This window comes from Apiospora kogelbergensis (genome assembly GCF_038363985.1).
Source record: "Apiospora kogelbergensis strain CBS 113332 chromosome Unknown utg000010l_segment0_segment0, whole genome shotgun sequence".
Lineage (NCBI taxonomy): Eukaryota > Fungi > Ascomycota > Sordariomycetes > Amphisphaeriales > Apiosporaceae > Apiospora > Apiospora kogelbergensis.
The window spans coordinates 477,017-498,442 of record NW_027117427.1 but is presented as its reverse complement, the minus strand read 5'-3'; the positions used below and the strand labels follow the sequence as shown (position 1 = coordinate 498,442).

General features: G+C 49.6%; 8 protein-coding genes across 8 annotated transcripts; 4 read left to right on the top strand and 4 right to left on the bottom strand.

Moving 5' to 3' along the window:
* Window positions 1-835: 835 nt before the first annotated feature.
* PG998_014289 (Mating-type M-specific polypeptide Mc) lies at window positions 836-1,763 on the bottom strand (the record flags this gene model as incomplete). The annotated part of the gene is made up of 3 exons (XM_066881105.1): window positions 836-1,405; window positions 1,460-1,528; window positions 1,593-1,763. 3 exons carry the CDS (start codon window positions 1,761-1,763, stop codon window positions 836-838), a joined length of 810 nt encoding a protein of 269 aa, XP_066723957.1.
* A 1,190-nt stretch (window positions 1,764-2,953) lies between these two features.
* On the top strand, window positions 2,954-4,257 carry PG998_014288 (uncharacterized protein; the record flags this gene model as incomplete). The annotated part of the gene is made up of 2 exons (XM_066881104.1): window positions 2,954-4,176; window positions 4,224-4,257. The coding sequence occupies 2 exons, from the start codon at window positions 2,954-2,956 to the stop codon at window positions 4,255-4,257; spliced, it is 1,257 nt and encodes a 418-aa protein (XP_066723956.1).
* A 1,113-nt stretch (window positions 4,258-5,370) lies between these two features.
* Window positions 5,371-5,816, bottom strand: PG998_014287 (uncharacterized protein; the record flags this gene model as incomplete). The annotated part of the gene is made up of 2 exons (XM_066881103.1): window positions 5,371-5,513; window positions 5,576-5,816. 2 exons carry the CDS (start codon window positions 5,814-5,816, stop codon window positions 5,371-5,373), a joined length of 384 nt encoding a protein of 127 aa, XP_066723955.1.
* A 5,099-nt stretch (window positions 5,817-10,915) lies between these two features.
* On the top strand, window positions 10,916-12,364 carry PG998_014286 (uncharacterized protein; the record flags this gene model as incomplete). Its single annotated transcript, XM_066881102.1, has 3 exons — window positions 10,916-11,181; window positions 11,254-11,837; window positions 11,895-12,364. 3 exons carry the CDS (start codon window positions 10,916-10,918, stop codon window positions 12,362-12,364), a joined length of 1,320 nt encoding a protein of 439 aa, XP_066723954.1.
* A 2,857-nt stretch (window positions 12,365-15,221) lies between these two features.
* On the bottom strand, window positions 15,222-16,265 carry PG998_014285 (uncharacterized protein; the record flags this gene model as incomplete). The annotated part of the gene is made up of 5 exons (XM_066881101.1): window positions 15,222-15,476; window positions 15,527-15,705; window positions 15,759-15,849; window positions 15,901-16,085; window positions 16,139-16,265. The coding sequence occupies 5 exons, from the start codon at window positions 16,263-16,265 to the stop codon at window positions 15,222-15,224; spliced, it is 837 nt and encodes a 278-aa protein (XP_066723953.1).
* Window positions 16,266-17,084: 819 nt separating this feature from the next.
* Window positions 17,085-17,945, top strand: PG998_014284 (uncharacterized protein; the record flags this gene model as incomplete). Its single annotated transcript, XM_066881100.1, has 3 exons — window positions 17,085-17,223; window positions 17,286-17,399; window positions 17,854-17,945. 3 exons carry the CDS (start codon window positions 17,085-17,087, stop codon window positions 17,943-17,945), a joined length of 345 nt encoding a protein of 114 aa, XP_066723952.1.
* A 444-nt stretch (window positions 17,946-18,389) lies between these two features.
* On the bottom strand, window positions 18,390-18,752 carry PG998_014283 (uncharacterized protein; the record flags this gene model as incomplete). The annotated part of the gene is made up of 1 exon (XM_066881099.1): window positions 18,390-18,752. The coding sequence occupies one exon, from the start codon at window positions 18,750-18,752 to the stop codon at window positions 18,390-18,392; it is 363 nt and encodes a 120-aa protein (XP_066723951.1).
* Window positions 18,753-19,648: 896 nt separating this feature from the next.
* Window positions 19,649-20,716, top strand: PG998_014282 (uncharacterized protein; the record flags this gene model as incomplete). The annotated part of the gene is made up of 2 exons (XM_066881098.1): window positions 19,649-20,308; window positions 20,711-20,716. 2 exons carry the CDS (start codon window positions 19,649-19,651, stop codon window positions 20,714-20,716), a joined length of 666 nt encoding a protein of 221 aa, XP_066723950.1.
* Window positions 20,717-21,426: the final 710 nt, after the last annotated feature.

The following is a 21,426-nucleotide window of genomic DNA, read 5'->3' as shown; positions in this document are numbered from 1 at the left end:
CTTACACGGTAGCACGACGACTTCATCTCCCAGGCCTACATCGTCAATGCAGACTGTACACTTCCCTTTGATCTCACGCCCCAGCATTTTCTCATCTAGTTTTCTTCTAGGTAGCTTGGATATCGTCTCGTTAGATGCAGGAGGTGCGGCGTTGGACTGGGGATTCGCTTCCATAGGACTCATGATAATGTGATCCAAAGCCTCCTGGTAGTAGGCCGCATCGCCACGGACAGCATTCGGGTTGATATTTGTCAAAAACAGGGGATGCAGAATAGCAAGGAAATCCATTTCAATGAACTAGGGGACCCAGGAACGGCGAGAGCAGAAAGTCCTTCTCAAGCGACTTATGGGAAGAAAGAATTTGTGGAACCTCTCCACCTCATGACAGGTGAATGATACTGATCTAGTCAACCGCAACCACGACCATCTAAGAAAGAATGTTCAAGTTGAGACTACTTAATTTGCTGCTGTCTGTTCTATTGCTGGCTCGATCGTTTGAGGACCTCGGGCTTGATTCAAGAGTCCCCAACGCAGAAAAAGCGGCGTAGGGCTCTACTAAGCCAAACTCTCGTTTTTGGAAGCTATTCATAAGTATTCCGGGTTTCAGGGGGTTTCTTCTCTGGCCAGTGAGGAGGATTGGAGATTTTGCCCTGGCGCGATCAGCCACTCAGGTCATCCACCGTAATGGAACCACCTAATCGTTGCATGTGGACCTCTACTTTCACTGTCGAAGTGGCCAAAAAGATGAAGAAGAGACGAAGCAGTAGAATTGTAGGATAGGTGAGTGCTTTCGGAGCGTCGTGCAGTGGTTTATATAAGCGCTTTTTCACAACTCCTATCCACTAGCCGTCAACTCTTCTGTTTGGACGGCTACCCGACACATAGCGCGGCGTCGCCCCCGTTTTGCACCTTTACTCCTCGAAGTGCTAAATACGTAATTTGGAAACGCGGTCCTGTGGTTCTTCTTCTCAATCTCTGCCCATTGTTTGAACCGCATACGAGTTTCTGCTGGCTCGAGCAGCCAAAGCTCACCACATACCTTGGAGAAATTCGGCTTGGGGTTCCTGTCGAAATGCAAGGCTTTGATCGAGTTACGATAGGCCTTGCGCCACAGCATGAACGCGTTCTGGGGCCTCTTAACCCTGCCACCGTTCGAGGCCTGCGGCTGCTCTTGCCGTCGTACCTCCGTGGAACGTTGTACCCAGGCTTTAATGTCGAAAGGGGAAGCACCTTCAGCTGCTCCATCCCAACGTTTCTTAAGTGAAACGGTGTCTCCCAGTATACTCCTTTCTGGAAGATATGGTGGCGGCCCGAATATTACTTCATCCCATGCCTTCGTTTCGGTGTCCAGCTGGGTACAAGGAAGCATAGGTGAGACTTCTATGGTAGAAGTGAGTGGAGAACTCTAGATCACAACAGTCAGATTGTGTGGTCGGTGTCTGCAACAATAGGTACATACTTGGCTACTGTGATCGGAACCGGTTTCCCAGCTAGAGAAGTCGAAAAATCTGTCAATGCCATCAAGTAACTACTACCAAGATTAGTACTCAAGCTCGCCACGACGTTGTGTCTTCACTACCGGCAAGCCATACGTATCCTTCTTCGTCCTTTGTATAGGTGCTTGGGATTGGTGAATGATACAGGGGCGTCAGGTAGATAGGATAGTCCGGAATTGCACGATCGCAGTGCAACAGCAGCCCATTAGTCTCTTGTTCTATGTCCTCGCCTTTATCGTGATGAGCCAGTGGCTGCGCCTGGTACATTGTGAGCGATAATGCCTAGCAACCTGGAGAAAAGAATGTGCCAATTATATCAGCCTTGTTATTTTGTCGTTTACTGAGCTTTTTCTTCTGAAGAGCGCCTGCTTTATTTGTATGTAGGGTAGTAAATTCGTATAAATGCTCACAATATGCCTATTCTACCTAGGTACTTGAAGACCTCCGTTCCGTCCTAAACCACGGTGGTTACTAATGGGGCTGCAGGCGTCTGAACTATACCATCAGCCTCCTATATGGCTTGTAATCTGCTGCTGTTCACTACCTTTCATAATATTGGGCGATGGATCAGCAACTTTGCCCCCAGGTATTCAAATAGTAGTATGCGTTCGCTGTACCCCAAATTCTCAATACTGCTCTTCTGGTTCGTATCTGTCAGTATCATAAGGCAATAACGGTTTGCATCTATTTCCGACCATGCTACCTGACAATACCATGATCCTTATTGGCTTTGTACCTCAAGGTACGGTTATCAAAATAAACCGGCGCATTGCTGTACATGTACGAACGGAGTGGCTTATGCAGCTCATTTCGAAGTTCCTCAAGGCTCTTTTGGCGGTGCGCAGCGGATGGTCTCTCCTGTAGCGATTTCTCACGTGTACCAGCAGGAATGTTTGCGTATGAACTGTCGCGTTACTATATATTGTTTTGATTCCGCCTAAGATCACAGAGTGTCAAATGGCTTGTTCGGATGAGACTCTCATCATGGTAATACCTGTAATACGTGAAGCACATCAGCGATCGTTTAGATACCTCCACGGATAGCTACTTTATCTTGAGATATCGAATGACGTATACTGAAGTTGCAGTCTCCACCTTGTCAAGTAAAGGGTGTATGAGATGGGTATGTTGGCAGCGATAGGTTGCCACTCGAGCAGAACTGATTTCCATTGCCGCATATGTCGTCTACGATCATAGTTAGGCGGCCTCCGCTTGAAACAGAGCCCGCTGCTTTTACGTCTGACTCATAGGCCAAAGACTAAACTATCTCGTGGCCACAAAGATGTCGTGGTGGTAACAAGGGTATGTCAGCTTTTCACCGAAGCTTTTCATCTGACCAGGGAACAGGACAAGGGTGAAAAGGCAGCTACCTCCAAAGGCTATGTACATCTTTACGAAGTCCAGAGGTTCTAGGAATCCTCCAACCATCTTCTCCGTCTACTCGCTTATCCCGCACAATGGCTTTACATTTTACGGATCTGCCGTTCGAAATCGTTTTGGAGATTTCGAAATACCTTACTCTACGGGAAATGTCCTTTCTATGCCGTTGTTCGAAGAATCTGTCATGTTTCTGGCGCGAAAGGCTATATGAAAGCGATGTGCGAAATAACGGATCTTCCGCAGTCTTTCTTGCCGTCCTATCATCGAAGCATACCCCGACTACAAAGGGTCTCGAAATTGCCCTTGGAACTATCAATCACTCTATTCAAGCAAAGGCGGACTTAGAAGCGAAACATTCTATTTATCTTCCAGATCCAAACCCCTTATCACAATCTCGGGCCGAGGTCAAACATTTTCTACCACCGCTGTTTATCTCGATTGCTCTCGATCAGACCAAGATATCGAAGAGGCTGATCGAGGCAGGCGCCCCGCTGGTCCTCAGGAACTCCTTCGGCACTGTACTCCATCACGCTGCACATCATGGTTCAACGGTCATGGTGGAACACATCTTGAAGGAAAAACTTGTGGACGTAAACTCGAAGGATCCCTTCGGCTATACGGCTGTATTCGCCGCCGTGATGGGACCTCGACCCACGAAAAAGATGATCCATCTTCTTTTCGAGTACGGCGCGGATATCAACCAAACGATTACCCACGTCAACAGGGATTTAGAGAGTCCGCTCTCCATCGCTTGCGATCAGGGAAAATGGCTGATCGCTGAGTTACTGCTAAGCCTAGGGGCCCCATCACGGAAACCAGACTGCCTGGATGTGCGGGGAGGGCAGAATGGACTGAACCCCTATTCGCGCACGGCCCTTACAGCTGCCGTTTTGCCCGCCACGAGCCCCCCCGCAGATGCCAGAACGCGGCATGCGAGGCGAAGAGTTATTCTAGAGTTGCTACAATCGGGCGAAGACCCCAATCAACGTTACTATAACCGAGGCCATATGCCCAGAACTTCCTCTCTTCTCTTCGCCCTAGCTTGCCAAAGGCGCTTCTGGGAAGCTGAACTGCTCCTAGAGAGTGACGTCCTTGAGATCGACACACCTACGTCGGATGGCCAAACGACGCTGGAATGGGCCTTGTCGCCTCGTCGTGGAGCCCCAGACTTTGCCGCCTTGCTTCTATGCAAGGGAGCAGCAATTCCACAGCGCAGAGCCCAGGAGATTCTGGGGCTCACCCAGGAAGCGTGCAATACCTTCAACATGATGGCGATTGCGGGTGTGCTGTCCGAGAACCGGTCGTTGGCGCGATGCTTTCAGGTCCTTTACACTCACTGTGTATCAGCATGTTCGGAGCAGAAGGACGAGATCGCCAATGATTTCGTGCAAAGATCTCCTGCTTTCATAGTCGAGTTGGCAACAAAGAAGAACAAGTACTATATGCACTTGGAAAACCAGCATCTAGAGGATTGGATCTGGGGCCGGAATGGCTGCGGTTGGTTCTGAGCAGGCCGAAAAGTTGTATTGGCGCACCCCATGATTGGCGTTTACCAGAATGGACGCACCTTCCCGCGTTTGGCATTAGAGAATTATGGCATACCTCCTTTAATCATACCTCTTTTAAAGCCCTACCAGACCCCAGATATATCAAAAACATTGTGTCCTCTCCTGATTCGGTCTATATAAGACCTCCTCTGTTACCGGGTCTTATGAGGCAAGAACAGAAGGACTGACACTTACCTTGGTACACTCCTTCACCACATCCCGCCACACGAGTCTTTTCGTTTCCCTGCCGAGAGGATAGGTAAACTGAGGGCTCCTATACCTTGGTTGGTGATGCCTGTCTAACAGCCATCCACCACGTAACAATGCTCCCCGAGTCACTCTGACCTCAAGAGGAAGAGCTGCATATTTAAGTCGTGATGCTATCCTTTCGAACCAAAACCATAGTGAACTTCTCATGATATATGTAGTATAATAGTACACGCCAGTATAGGCCATGTCTTCACGCAACACTCGTCCGACGATCGTCTAGCATCCCCACCACCTTCTTCGCCAGGGTGTCCCTCTACAATTTGCACCTGTAGTGCTTGTAGGATTCCGGTCAGCACCTCGCCGCATTCTGCATAAACATAATGCCATCCCATCCATTCTGTAGTAAAACATCCCATCCCACCGTAGTTAGGACATATTGCCACTATGTGCCATTCCTGCCCAAGCCTATTAAGTCGAGGCTTAAGGGTCGGCGATGGATGTCTCATTCGGCCTGGCCCTATCCGCATTCTCATATACGTCCAGACATTCCGAAAGAACTATGTCCAAGTTAGCTAGGGCTTATGTCTCGCGGGAAAGGATCCCTCCGTAGTGGAAATGCATACTCTCAATAATACGTTCTTCCCAGACGCCGTGTTCATAATCAACAAGGCCATGCCGTTCAATCCCGTCACAGAGCCGTACTATCTCCTTCCCCATCTTCTTGAGACTTTCTTCGCTCACCATTGTTTGGCCTCTCTGGGGTGGAATACCTGAGCTATCCATTTCTTTTGCTTCTGTAGTAGAGCAAGCCATGCATGGTTGAAATCATGCCAAAGCTTGGTGCGTTCATGGTGTAGTTGGGGATTATCGACAGCCAGGCCTAAAGAGAGTAATCCTTCATTAGCGAGTGTAAGTAAAAAATAAAACATTCTTAACACGTACCCAACTCGGCGACTTTCGAGAGCAGCCAGTCGGAAATGGTCAATAGCGACTCGCTAGCCAAAACCAGGACGCCGTTCCGGATGTCGGTAAAGATCTCTTTCAGATACGACTCATACTGCTCATAGGCCGTACTCATTTCTATTGAATTAGGAAAGTCCTGCTCTTCCATGAATTGGTCCGGTGCACTAGCTGGCTGCAACATGCCGTTTATTGATGTAATGCTGCCGGGTTGATGAAGCATTGTTTGCTGGCCCGCCAGGTTCTTTTGATATGCCCCCCAAGTACTTGATGAAGCTACTTGAGCCTGAAGGGCAGGTGTCGTACTAGTATTCGGTAGTTCGCTCAGGAAACAAGACGCGGCTATATCCTGCGGCATTATCTGTAAAGCTGTGGGTGGCTGCGATGGGATTTGCTGACTCATATCGTAAACGGTGTCCTGAATGCTTGCTTGCGGGATGTTGTACATAAAAAGAAATCGGAAGCATTCAATGGGTACATTTGTCGTGAAATCGGCCCATAGTTGGACCGGTATTGCATTGTGTTCTGTGGTATCGCGGTCAAGAACGTCGCAGCCGGCCCCTGATAGCAATCTCTATAGGCAACCGTCCCGTTCATGCCTCGAGCCGCTAATGGAAACGTATTGAGCGGCGCAGGTGGGTATATGCCTGACGCGTCTGCGCCGGCACTATAGGGTATTTGGTGCGCATTGGAATCTTGAATTGGATATATAGTATGAGAAGATGCAAAGGTGGGCGGTTCAAGCTGCTTACTCCTTCGTACGTTGTTATCCATGACACACAATTAAATATGGAAGGCGACAGAAAGTGAGGTGATACACAACGGGTATGGCGTTGGGTCACGGAAAGGATATCCTGTGTCGTTGAGCAGGCTGGAATCAGTTGAAGAAGATGCAGCATGCGTAAGAGACGGAGTTCCTGGTGGCTGACGGGCAACTTTATCGTAAAAGTAGTCATGGGTACGGCGCTGGTTCGACACCCCTGTTGCTATGGGGCATCACCTGGCCTGGACTTATATGACAGCATTAGCGACGGTGGCAATGGTAGACTATCTCGACTGGCTAATAACAGGGAATTCGACTTGCCGGTATAAGCTAAGGGAACTTCTGTGAACATTACGTAAAGCGAGTCTGCAACAAGAACGCCTAGGTGGGGTCTCGAAGCAGGCCATATCATATTTTCTGCCTGTACTTTAGGACATTATGCCTTCGCCAACGAGGTCGCTCCCCACTGAAGGCCATTCGCAACAGCAGCGGTCCTAGTTATTCTTTTGTTTATATATGCTTACCCCGTGTTTGGATATTGCTCGCAAAGAGATCCATGCAGATTCGGGTGTTCCCTTCACCATAGTACCCTGGGCCTTTTCCGAAAGTACAAGAGAGCGGGAAATATAAATTTACCAATGGGATGCCTTAGAAACTTCATCGCCTAAGAGATTTGGGGAGTTGTTACACATCCCAGTTGTCTCATTATTACTTTCTGGTCTTCATACTTTGACTGTACGACAATACCTCACAGCGCCTGTGACAAGGGCAGTAAGGGCTTGGCTCTGATTCAACTAATAATGGACTATGGCACTTCTAGAGCTCTGATCTCTCGTTGTGTCCCTCTCCTTCTCGGAGGGTGATTTGTCTGACTTATAGACATCTTATCTGGCGTCCTTCGAGCCCCCTGTTTGTTTCCTTAGCCGCCGCACCCCTTCAGGAATGGGTTTACCTGTTGGGTGGCGGTGTCTGTTGGTTATGCGTGTGACAGCGCCTCTGTCAGCGTCAAAGTCGATGGTGGTAACTCCTTCCATAAAGAGGAAAGGGCACCAGGGAGGTCGGTTTTTTTGGCTATCCATTCACTTAAACTTTGCGAGAACCTCTTTGTGAGAATGGGAGCTTGGCCAATAGGAAATGTGCCGCTCGAATGTCGAGCGTGACCAGGGATCTGATCCCCTGAGTTCGGCTGCAGCATTTTCTTGGAATCAAGTTTATCGTCCATATGCAGCTTACAGTCGCCTCAAAATCGGTGTGTCAGTACAAACTAGGGCTGTCACACATTTGATGAGTCAGCACATATACAAGTCAAGGGGCCACGCCTATTACCAGGAAGGATGTCCATTCACAATCACACAGCCTTCCTGAACTACGGCTACGACTGCAGTTCCTTGGAGGAGGAATGGATTTGCAGAATCGAGGATGTCGGCGAGTTCATCGACGAGAGGCAGTGCGATAGCTCTAGCCCTCTACTATGCACTATAGCCTCAGGCGCTTCTATGTGTCTTAACCTGCGTCCCGCCTGATAGTTATTCTACCTGGCAGAAGATGGGTGTCATGCTGGACGACCTTCGCACGAGCCCCAGCAGCATTCAGTTTGGGCGAAGAAGTAGTATGGGATACCACAAGCGGCATCTTTTATCTGAGGCAACTATGTAACCGATGGCTTGCGGTGATCGGTCGTATCTTAATTTTCAAATCCGAACTTTGCTCACAAAAGAAGCTCCGATAAATAGCGCTTGTCACGGTATGGTGCTAGCCAGATACCCCTTGGCCTTTGTACTGGTGGGTAAAGCTAGCTGTTGGTATTATTCTTGCTGACATGGCCTGTAGCTGATCTCTCGATATATTAATTACTCCTTATTGTGACTGTGACCGTTATTGCGGCGGCCCACTTGCCAAAAGAGTAAAAATATTAGGTAGAGGTGGAAGAAGTGGGTTAAGGGGGTGGCTGGTATCATTAGCCACGAAGGGGCTGTGCTACGTGGGGGCGGGCTTCTAGTTCGATTACAGGCAGCTCGAAACTAATTGAGCTAGGAAAGGATGATTCCTCGGAAACGCGCCGACGACATGCACAGCATACGCCTAACGACCGACAACATGAACCGGAATCCGACACACATGGCAGCAAGCACAACAGGCGCGTGGACAAGCTCCCGACTTGGTCATGGCCCGTTGCCCTGTTCAACTAGTCCATTCCTACTTCGTCGTTTTCCTGGCAAGTAAATTGAACCAAGTCGGGCTCCTCGGGCTGATTGGACTTGAATACGGTAGCCTTCGGCGCCATTGTACTTGGAATACCTTACTACTGATTCTAGGTAGGATCAAAAGCTAGATGATGCTGCGATGATCCCGAATCACGATGCTGCTTCACCTTCAAATGGCCAGGCACAGGTTGATCGTGTGGCTATTCCCTTGAGCCTCTCAGAAACAGCGATGGTAGTGGAAATGACAGAAAGGGGAATTGATCTGAACGGAACATTCTCGTCGGCGTCCACGGTGCGGGCTTGACGCACAGCTTATTCATGAAAGAGGGGCGCGGCGCCTTGGTCGAGATATTTCCACCGGACTTCCAATATAGCGGCTTACAAGCCGTTGCCCGTGAACGAAACCTCCGCTACTACACGACCCACAACACTACACGGAAGCAGGAGGCCGATTGGCATTTCGAAGACGTAAGGTTGGATCTGGAAACATTTTCGACTTTGATCAGGCATGCCGTGTATTCCTTATATAACCGTCCCGGGTGGTCCAAGGAGTTGGACGCAATCACCGTGAGCATCGAGTACGGACGAGCCCCTGGGAATAACGCGATGGCCTCGCGCGGGATTGCTACGAGGCTATGCGCTGGATCTGGAATATACTCGAGTTCGACTATACGCGGCTGTAGATGTACGGGGCGTCGGCGGGCGGTACCCTCGCGGCCGGTACCGCGTTTATGCTGGCGCAGGATCAAAAGACACAGTCTGGGCTGCCGAAGCTGTGCGGGTTATTCCTTGAGGTCCCCATGTTAGACCCAAAATGCGATACGATGTGTGGGACAACGCGGGATTCGACAGGTCGAAGCTGACATTTCCCCATGCATTCAATCCCTGGTGGTAGAAGTTCCTGATCTCCCAAGAAAATTTGCCGGGCGTCGCAGCCTGGCAGCCTGTGGCATTCGTCCAGGTGCGCAATGGCGAAGCAGCTGCCGATAGTGTAGTCAAGACGGTGACGGCGCGCTGCATGGTGGTCAAGTGACCGGGTCAAGCAAGTTTGGGCGAATATCCAGCTGAAGCACAGCTTGAGATTGATTCAGGTCCTAGGTATGTAGAACATACTGTAAATAGAAGTAGTTCACTGAACGACTCGTGCCACGTCGAATCGGACAGCGTCAAAATAGAACTTGGGGGATACTGTCACTAGCGAAACCTACGTCCGTCCTCTTTCCACTCTTTGATAGTTCTCGTTCTGGACCCACTTTGGCGGGGTAGCTGTTGGCGCCATGTACCCCGCCATGTTCGCAAGTACAGAGCCAATTTCTGCCTTTGCTTCTCTTTCCCTTGCAAATCCATAAACCGATCACTATTACTTATGCTCAACGAGAGCTAGAACTAGAAACTGTTGGCAGTCGTATGCTTTCTTTATGGCACTACAATAATTCCTGTAAGGTTTGTAAACAGATGTTTTGAGCACAACGTTTTCGGCGTCGAGTTCTTACAATAACGCCGACCAAATTTTGTTGGAACATCTGTTTGTAGACGCTTACAGGAGCGATTGCAGTGCCAGGTTGAGCATACCACTTGGTTCTTTTGACGTTGTTTTTAGCGCTGTTACGTAAGAGGTGTTACGCAACAGGGCATATCGCCTTAGTGCCTGTTTTGGATTTCAGGTAATTCTATTGGAAATGGCTTACAACGAGCTTTCAAATTGGAGCTTGGCTTCGTGGTCAGAGGCTTTTCAAGAAATACTAGATCAGTACTAAGCGTACTAATGGACATTTAGAAAGTATAAAGGCCGGGCTTGTGGCTAATCTTGATGCAATAGTAAATCTCCATCTTACTGTCACTAGCGAAACCAGCGTCCTCTATCCACTCTTTGATAGTTTCAGTTTTAGACCCTTTTGCAGGGGTAGCTGTTGACGCCATGTACCCCGCCATGCTCGCATGTATAGAGCCAATTTCTGCCTTTGCGTCTCTTTCCCATGTACATCATAAATCGATTGCAATACTATTGAGTTTATTTACCCTCGACGAGAGAAGCTGCTGACAGGTGGTATATGCTCTACCTGGCGCTGCAATCGTTCTTGTAAGCGTCTACAAACATATGTTTTGACAGAAACTGGTCAGTGTTACTATAATAACTCAACGCCGAAAACGACGCTGGCCGGATTCTGTCAAACATCTGTTTGTAGACGCTTACAGGAACCATTGTAGTGCCATAAGGAAAGCATATGACTGCCAACAGTTTCTAGCTCTAGCTCTCGTCAAGCAGAAGTAACCCAAGAGTAAGTATAGTAATCGATTTATGGATGTACATGGGAAAGAGACGCAAAGGCAGAGATTGGCTCTGTACATGCGACCATGGCGGGGTACATGGCGTCAACAGCTACCCCTGCGAAAGGGTCTAAAACGGAAACTATCAAAGAGTGGAGAGAGGACGCTGGTTTCGCTAGTGACAGTACAACAAGTATTGCATATCTGTACGATAAAGAACCCGGGCTACGTGCGATCAAGTTGGCGTATGTCGAAGATACTAGTTCGCAACAGTCCACTTTCGTTTTTCAAGACGACAACTTACGCATGTTTAAATGGAAAACATCGATGTGGACAATCTCGTCAAATCTACTGTAAGTTGCACCCCTATAGAAAAATCCCGCTGAAGATGCAATACAAATGTATATCTTAAGGTCAAAGAATAGCTCCCAGCAAACTACGAATTCCGATTCCCACGGGTTGAAGCAGCTACCGCAAGGCACTCATGCCGAATTGACCTTCCAGAAGGACTTGAAGAGAGCGCGGGATGAACTGAATGAAGAGAAGCTTGTTAAATCAATCCTCCAAAACGAATTAGACCAAGCGCGAGACAAACTACAGGCGACCGTCGCGACCGTGGAGAAATTACGCAAGGAGTGGAAGAAGGCAGCCTCACAATCTGGCCAATTTCAATCTTGTGGAATAGGGCAATACCAGCTTCCTGACAGTGATTTGATTACGGCAGTGTATCACCTGCGTTACGAGATTGCGAACTTTTCAATGCAGTACTTTGCAGTGACATCGTCGAAACAGTTCGTTGACGCTCCAAACAACGTTTACTGGAAGTATATGATAGGAACTACGCCTCATATCCACGGCTATCGCGATCATCTCGAATCTAAGATTAGCGGCGAAAATGTGTTACAGTCATTCCTTTGGCGTTTGCTTGCTGGTGAGGTTTTTGAGAAGTTTCGCTGGGTAGCAAGATTACAAGAGCCCATGAGCAGGATATACGAGACCTTGCGACCAGGTAAAACCTACTAAGATGGTCTCGAATTGACAATTTGCTAATAAAAAATTGTTCCAGATATTGTGATGCCCGAGACTGACCGGGAATTTCAAATGTGGAAGGCTACTACGTCAAACCTTATTACTAAACGTATGGGACATGATAATGAGCAGGCGAATCGCGAAGAAACGACCAATATCAGTTGCAGCTTAGCCAAACAAGTACTCAATGTCATAAGACCTTACCTAGAAGGTTCAGATGAGGATCTCGTGTGCGATCTCCAATCCATGATCCAGCTTTCCATCGATCTGGATCAAGATATCTGCAGGCTTCGGGCGCGCTGCAAATGGATTTTTCCACCTCTTGAAGAATCTGTGCGATTCAACCCAGATACTATGGCTGTAGGAACAGGGCACGTGGAGCCGCGATCTGGAGAGTCTGTCAACATGATTATTGCACCAGCCCTGATAAAGCAGGGGAAGCAGACAGGGCAAGATTTCGATGTGGAGGATACAATGTTGAAGATGGAGGTCACTTGTATGTCTTAACCTTGAAGATCGCCATATAAACAAGGGTATTTTGTACTGATAATCAGTCTTATCCCGCACGATCCCCTGACCATGAGCTTATTGATACATGTGTTGATATCAATTCAGACCTTACCAGCTGAATTTGTTGAATATGTTCGTGAGGAGTTCTTGCTTTATCAGGTTCTAGTTACTACAATACGGACAAGCCGAAGTGGCCAGTCTTGGCCCAGACGGTCGCATCGCGGGCAACGTTTATATGTTGCCCTCATACTTCCTCTTGTAGTGGAGCTGTCGCTTCCAGATCTTCCTCCCTTTACTCTTGCCCCATTTCTTGACAACGAGCTGCCTTGCACTATTCAACCAGTGCTCACCTAGGTCCTCCGCCTCAACCGGATAGTCATAGAATCTGACAAAGAGAAGTTTCGTCCCCTCGCTCTTGTATCGATGAGTGATAGTCCCCGCGTAATGTCCACAAAACTCCAATTGTTTCCCATGTGCTGTTCCATCGCCAGGGCCCGAGGCAATATCGGACCGCTATCGTCCAGCGTGAAAACCATTATGCGCACAAAATTGCGCTAGGGCACAGTATATATACCAGAACCAATGGTTTGTAAGATGATTTGGCAGCTTTCGCTGTTGCCGGCTTCGGTTCCGTCTCGTTGACCGTGAGTCGGGGACATAGCAACCACCAGATCCATAAAAGAAATGAGAACAAAGACTTATAGTTTAGTATTAACCCGAATTTTTATTGTCAATATGATTTTGTTTTTGGCATTCCCTTCCCCATGTGCACAGCCCCTACCAACGGTAAATGGTTTGCTCAGGAACAAATGGAAAACGTCTCAAGAAAGAACCCAGGCCCTGTGCTGCCCACGCGTAAAAGAAGGGATAGAAGCAACGAAAACATAGCGAAAAACTGGAAGACATGGGTGAAAAGCAGTCGAAGGCTTCAGCGTCGATACGGAGCAGAGGCTTACATCTATATCAAAGTGCCCCGTAGGCGCAAACAGTATCTCTTCGTATCTCACAGGGATATGTCACCGTTAACACTAAGCGACGTTGTAAGCACCCCTCCCCCTCTCCGAGACTCACGTGGCCACCGAATATGTTGACTTCCACTAAACACTAAATAAATAACCTAGGAAAAGCAGTATCCGCCACCTACGGTAGTTGTTGGGAGTGAGTTGGATGGGCCGGACCAAGGCAAGGACGCAGCACCAGAAACTGTTGATCGCGTGTTTTAGTCTAAGAAGGCAGGAGTTCAAGGTATGTCCCAATGGGGCAGCCCCAACCAAGCATCTTACGGAACCGCAAATGCAGATGGGAGCGATTGGGTTCCCTGGGTAGACAAGGTACGACAGCTTCGTATAGAATTCAATGGATATTTATAGCCTGCCATGGCTACTGTCCCCGTCCAATCCTAAACTTGACCACAAGCCTGGCAGTATATGATCCTTATAGCTCCAACCAGGAGGATGGTCGAATTTCATGCCATCCAAATCGAAGTCTGTGGGGGAAGTCCCCCTCGTTATTGATTCGAACTTGGTTATCGGTATCAAGTATAGCATCTGAGCTAACGTATGACGCTTGAGTATTTGGCGAAGACGCTCGGGGGACTCCTGTTGTGAGCATGTGTAGCGGTGTTTCAGCACTTGCGAGGTGAGAGGCTTCACACTGATAGAATACTTCAAACCCTCTTCCAGCTGGTACCGCGTCGTCTCGAGCGAAACCGTTGGTTGTTGGATGCCGAAACTGGAATATTCAAGAACCGCAGTCGGTGTTACTGGCTGGGTGACGCGTAGTGTGTCCAGGTCTATTTTCCAGGTCCTGGAGTCTCCAATTCGTCGATGACTCCGGCTTAGTTCCTGGTGCGGGCTTGCATTCACCCCTAAACACCAGCCAAATTCACCACACCTTGCGATTTCGGCTCGGACATCCTTGTCCGCCCCTTTCAAAGGAAGCACCTGGTGGTCGAGAAAGGTCGTCTTGGGGAACACCGAGTAAGCTTTGTTCCAGGCGATGAAGTTCATCGCCTGCGTGGTCGGCGTGCGACTGAGAATAGCTTGGATGGGTATGAGTCGTGTTTTCCTCAATATGATGAACAACTCGCCACGTCGTAACCGTGTAACCGACCCTAACCGGACCCGTTCTTCCCCAACCAGTAGGTATCCTTGCGTTTGAAGGTACGCCTGGACCGGATCCGCCTTCGTAGCCTTTGACATAATTGCCAATGTTTTCGACGTCGTCCGAGAGAAGAACTCGGTAGCAAAGTCGCCATAGATCAAGGCCTCGCTTGCACCGAGGATACTGCGGAAGGCCTGAGGGTCGTGAACGAAGGGCATCAGTTTAGTGTTGATGTTCCATACACAGGATTGCACTTGGGATCGCAGACCCCTGGAAGTTTGGCATAAAGATACGAGTGACTTGGTGTCGAGCGCACCCATCAGGCTCTTGAAAACGGGGTAGTAAATGGAGAGAATTACTACAAGGGATAGGCCTGGTTGGTGTGGTAGACGCCTTCCAGCGTGACCACGCTGAACTGCCACAGTTACCGTCATTGAAGAGATGATGTATGACGGGAGCGTACGGAGTGCTAGGAGTTTGTTTATATTGTAAACGAGGTAGAGTGGAGGAGCATCTAGCGGAGAAGCCAGTCATTTATATACCCGAGCTCGTGTCTAGCTTACGGTAGCCAGTAGTGCTCTCATCATTGAGGCCTACTCTCTTGCCACTGTGCATAATTACCCCTATCTGAGCTACACTAGGCATTCAACTCCAGCCCAACGACGTCACCTATGATTATGCCGTAAGCAATCACCATATAGCCTTCCGCAGCTAAACAGGCTCTCGCGATACATGGCTGCCAGGACCGCATTTACCCACGCAGACCAGGCAGCCTGGTGGCGTTTGCGTGCAGAAATTTAGTCTCATCATTGTCCAATGAGTCTAGCAGTGATGGTTCATTCCCTCTTCCACCTCCGGCACCTCTCTTGACTGCTACACCTCTGCGAAGGCCGTGCCTGTCTCCTTCGTACCGAATACACTCCAACCTCACCAGTGCTTCGCGCGCAGCCAAACGAACAGCACCCTGCAAGCAAGCAGAAGACCTCGACTTGTGGAGGAAGGGATGCTGTGAAGCGTCAGCCGTTCTTGTTCGTATGGCATGCTGTGATCTCTTACAATCATGGGCGGCAACTGTCCTGCGTATAGTATGTCCAGGAAATCCGCAGCGTCGTAGGACCAGTAAAACCCCTTGCGAACTAAACCCGTCATGATCTGTTCTACGTACGAGACCATAAACCGATGCATTTCTCGTCGGTAACAGACGTCTGTCGATAGTCTTCCACTCAGGTCGAGGGCTATTGTTTCGTCATTAGATCAACTCATCGATTTGTTTATACTGGTCTGTTACTTAGTTTCACCGTCCCATTTGACGCAACACGTACATCCGCTACGCGGGCGTCCGTGGGCAGGGACAGAAGATACACGATGGCGGATACGATCTGTTGCCGCCGGTCAGTAGCTAGAAATGTTGCTCAACCCGGAACACATACCTGCATCATGATACTTGCAACCTCTATTTCGGATTGCAGTGGCGCGATGGCAAAGAGGTCCAAGTCCAAGTGTTCATGGACCACTGATGTGGTACGACCGTTGCAGTATATCCCTAGGAGTTGTGCAATACTGGGATGGCTGATTTCGGAGAGGACCCCCAACTCCGAGACCGTGAACCGGGGGCCTGCCGTACTTGTACGACGTGCCCGACACCCGACCGGTGCATTCCAAGCCAACCACTACCGTTGGTGCCTAGGTGGCGATAGTGGGTATGCGCAGTTTGGTCGATATAGAGTGGGGGCCTTGCCCGGACCGTCACAAGGTTGCGGTCACGGCAGAAGTCTGGCATGCGCTTGAGAGACATGATTGCCGTCAGGCACCCTTACTTTGAACTTCACACTACGGAGATTATATACATTGCATAGATGGTTGATGGGTTATGCCACTCGGATACAGCTGGTGCCGCAGCTATCGCCTGAGGTAAGAGCCGCATGCGGCGTGAGCCGTTCTGCGAGGTCTAGAACCACCGCAGTGGTGCTTTGAAACGAAATAGCACAACACGATACTGTACTGCAGCCTGTCAATTACGAGTTAGCTTTTTGCGAAGCTAACGGACATCCCCGTTAGGAAGTGCTTCTTCGTAGCCCAGTCAAACGTATCTTGCTCCCAGCTCTGCATTCGGACCATGGGCCGGTACTGCATGTACGCTTCCTGTCGTAGAGGAATTTAAAATTCATAGCTGCGCAGATATAGACCTCAGGATAGAGAGAGGTGCTGATGGCGCCGCTGCTCAACAGGATGATGAAGCCAGCGAACAGCAGCAAACTCGGAAGGAATAGGCGCCGGAATTTTACGTGGCAATTCACTCGTTCCGCTTTAGGTTGCTTCAGGCGACGCACCACACCATAGAAGCTATGAGCGTTTGTAGTCTCTAATATTACCCTAAAATACTTCACTTCCATTCCTCGCATCTTCTTTCCTAAACTTCTTCGCCTACGTTCGTCCTGGTAGGCTGTCGTCATCCTCTCCTCTCAGAAGTGCACAGAGCGGCCATTGTGTCAGACAGGCCAGGCATTCCACGAACCGCATCCCCACTGATACACGCCTCTGCTTTTGATATCATAACCGGCATACCTCATCTCAGACCTCATCTCAATCAAAATACCCAGAATATGGGACTGTCATGGCACCCAGCCAGTATTCAGCTCGACGCAGCAGGATTACTTTCTCGCCCTCGGCCAGACCAGAAGAGGATTGGACCAAGATTTCAGACCTTGCCGAGCGCAGACGGGTACAAAACCGTATTGCTCAGCGCAATTACAGTGCGTAGCGTCGACCATGTGTATGAGTGCCCCCCATCGGACGAGCCTACTAACTTCTACAGGAAAGAAGCTCAAGAGACGCTTAGAAGACCTTGAGAAGGGATCCGATACTAATAGCACCCCTGTGGGTGCCGAGAATCAGGCACAGGCGCCCAGAAAGGAGACCAAGAGACAGAGTATGAAATCAGATTCCAATGTAGCCTCTTACAAGGCATCCCAGCCTGCATCGCAGTGTATACCATCTATGTATGTTGATCATGAGCGGCTGTTTCCACCTTCACGTGAGAATCTTAAGAGATCACACACACCGCCGTGTACGGCCTACCCTAACCTTCATCCTCTCCCGGACGAGATGATGTTGTCGTCTCACGGCACAGGCGTATCCTACGCCCACCCCACCACCGCCGAGGCCTACATGACCACAACGGTGCCGTTCACACTTCCGTCCATTACGCACTTCATCGATGCTATCAATGGGGGGAGCTACCCCGGAGAGGAGTCTGGTAGACTTGCAGAGAATGGAGGAGAGGTATCTCCCAACAAGAATAGAGTGGAATGGGAGGTTTGGTGGGACGATGCATGTTTCATATAGTACGGACGTAAATTTCTTAGGGAAATCCAGCTTCCTAGTTTACATCTCCACGGCATTCAACAACCTTACAACAAATGTGAACGACATAGATCGACAAGGGCCCTTAAATGGACCCATCCTTAGCTTGTAAAAAGGCGGCTCTTCAGACGATGGCTGTACTCCAGAGTTTGGCCTGGTACACACCCACTGTAAGTAATCGAGAGCACGGCTGCCAGGCGATGGATGACTGATATGGATGGAAGACATATTCCCTAACCTGATACATGATGGTGAAGTGACAGAAGACTGGGCGTGAGTCCCTTTGCTATGCGTGCCCCTGCCACCAAAGACTCATTTGTAAACAGCTATGTCCGTCAAACCTTGAACTACGAGAGCCAAAGCCCGGTCATGGATGCCTCCATAGAACAGGATCGCTTTACCCCAGCCACAGACATCCACTCAAGCGTTACTTGACTCTGTCTCTTGAACACCCTACAGCACGGCATTCCAGCCTTGGCTGCACCATCGTCGGCTACTTCGCCAGGGCCACCGAGGTCAGTGCTAGCGCGCCATTTACGTCTCGATGTAGCTTGAGCTACTGGTGGTTCCCAGCGTATGCCACTATAAGACCCAGAAAGAAACCGAAGGCAAATACCAAAAGAAGCCAATCCATTGGGTCGTTCCCCTTGGGTTCTACCAGCGTGGGCCCCTTATTGCCGACTTTGAATTCAAGCTCGCCGGCGAACTCGCCGACATCCTGGATTTCGTAAAGGTATTCCTCCTCCAAGTATTTACAATCGCAGTCGTAGTCGCAGTCACAGTTAGGCAGGCTTCTCAGTATTTCTTGGAGCTTTTTGACGCATCCCTCCAAGTTGTTGGCTAGATTATCGCATTTGGTGGCCTGGCTTATAAGTTCAGGGTGCTCTGAGATGTTGAAGGGATGATTTTTTGTAGACATGGCTAGAGTGAATGGTAATAGAGTTCAGGTAAAGACTTTGTTTATAATGGACGGACACGGGGGGGGCCCAGGAAGGGAGAAAACTAGACAGAAAGCTGAGATTTATACCAGCGAGGCTTAGTTGCCAGGTAATATGAAAGGGCGAAGAGACGAGCCCCTGTAAGGGAGGCCGCCGCTTGTAATCGTCTTATGGTAGGAACAATTGACCAAGGGCAATGATCCTCCCAAGATTCGGCTGACGAGGAGGCTATGAAACGTACTCCTGGTTACGTCATTCGCGGATATCATCTATACACAGCCGCTAAAGGCCTTTTACGGCATTGTTAGTCAAAGGGCCTCGTTCCCTGATAGCAGGCGTGTAGGCACGGAGACCTGTCACCACCAATTTGGACGTCACGAGTTCACTAAAGGTTGCTAGTTCGTATGTTGCGCAGCGAACCGATGCTTATTCACGGTTTCCTTCCCTCACTAGCCAGAGGCAGGCCAGAGCTACCCCCTACCTGGCATGTAGAGACCTAAGACACACCTCATCTCACCTCATGTCTCGACCTCGCAAGAGGCGGATCGCACTGACCTAGTCACCCACAGCCAAGGCCGTCTAGCGAGGACTCAGTCGAGTAAACGACACTGGTCTGGTCACCCGCAGCGGTACCCATTTAGACCCGAGGCTGACGATACGGTACCTAATGGAGTCTGTCTGACGTAGCTGTCAGCTGATAGAGTCGTAGATAGGAATGCAGAGAAGAGGGAGAGTCAGGCTTCTGGGCAATGCACTGCCACAGCAGTCTGAGACGACAAGGCCGTGGTGAGCGAGTATAAATGCCTGGCGATTTCCAAGTCTCCGTCTTCGAACTTCCAACTTTTCTTCCCAGTCCCCTCCCAAAAACGTCCACACGATGTCCACAGAAACATATCCCGTAGTCAGCTTCGATGACACCGAAAATTGGCTTGCGGCGATAAACTCTCTCTCAACCAACCAGGCCATACTGGCCGCGAACCTACGAAGCAGTTTCTGGCCGCATGGCCTTCTCGAGACATTCTTGTTCCCTGAATTCGATTCTTTCGAGCCTGAGGAGCTATCGGTAGCAAGTCTAGGTTACGGCGGCAATGAACGAGCATGGTTACCTCTCGACAAGTCGACAGCTGTCGATCTATCATCGCTACCGACTCTTGAATATTGTTCCATGGAGATGCCGCTTTTGGACGAGGTTCTCGCATTCATCGACACCAACCCAGATCTGCTCGACAAAGAGCTTTGGTTTGGCCATGCAACCATACCCTCTGGCGAATTGAACAGCATAGCGGACTCTTCGTATTCAACATCAGACACAGGAGGAGCTGCACCAATACCGAATGCATCAACATCACCCAAATCGCAAGCAGAGTCCACTGCATACCCTGCCACGCCAGTGACTGAGGATAAAGCCTTGCCACCGGTGCTTGGGTCAGTGACTTTACCCCTTTGCCAGAAGCGGAAGGCAGGACAGCCCGACGATGTGATCCATGAGAAACGCGTGAAGCGCTGGCGCACTAGGAACTCCTGGCATGGCGTATATGTGCGCCTCGATTCGGCCGTCCTTGATCTCGGGCATGATAAACAGCGCATCAGGTGGTGTCGCCGCAAGGCTTTATGGACTGGTGCGCCTGGTGATTCGTGGGATGGAGAGGACTTTGGGTGCTATGTACTGGCTGGTCTGCCATGCCTCTCCCTTGCGGTGCGACCAGCCGGAGAGGGATTCCCTGTTCAGATCTTTTGGGACGAGCACACACGAATGTTCAGCGGGTTTGACTACATGAGTGGAAAGGCACTCGAGATCGCAACAGATCAGATCGTCGAGATGCTAGAGAATCCGGGCATAGGGGTCAAGATCTAGGACGGCAAGGCTGGTAGCTTCCACCGTTTTTAGGTGGTACGGCTGAAAGGAGGGATTCGGTATACAACCTGATCAGTGGGATAGGACTAACTTCGGGGTTGCACCAGGCAGAAATATTAGCTTGGGGAATAAAATAGGATAAGGCAATCGGTAACCAAACCCATACTGATCGGATAAGTCTTCGACAGGATCAATCAAAGCGACCCATAAGCTCCTAGTCGATCGTAACGAGGGGTCTTTAGCTGAACCATCAAGCCTTCATTGACTGTACATCTCACCCAGTCCTACTGTCCGCAACCTAGAGCTGATAGATTGGACAGCAGTTAATCATGTAAAAGCCGAGAAAGCTTCACAAGCAGAACGTGTTCCAAGGCCTAAGCTCGAAAAAAGCAACATTCATTCTCTGAGTGAAGAATGAACAGGCAGCTAATTCATTCAGGCATTTACACCGAGTCTAAGGGGGTGGCTAAGCATACTAGCCACATGGACAAATGTGGCTGTGCCACTGACCAGCACCCATCGAGGAATTAGCACCCATGTTGTTATTGAGCCTTCGTTGCCGTCCGCAAACACATCCTACTTCCCATCTGTCGCGCCGCAAGAGGCTGGATATCCATTGTCCTTGAGTGAAAACACATACCGTAGCGCTGTTGTTATCCCATTGCCAACTAGGACAAAATACCAACCGCCAATTAAGCCAGGAATATGAAGAAAGCGAACCGCAAACATGGACAAGTCCCTAATCATACCTGTCCCCCTTCTTCCGCACGGACAACTCATAGATCAGTGTTAAACCATTG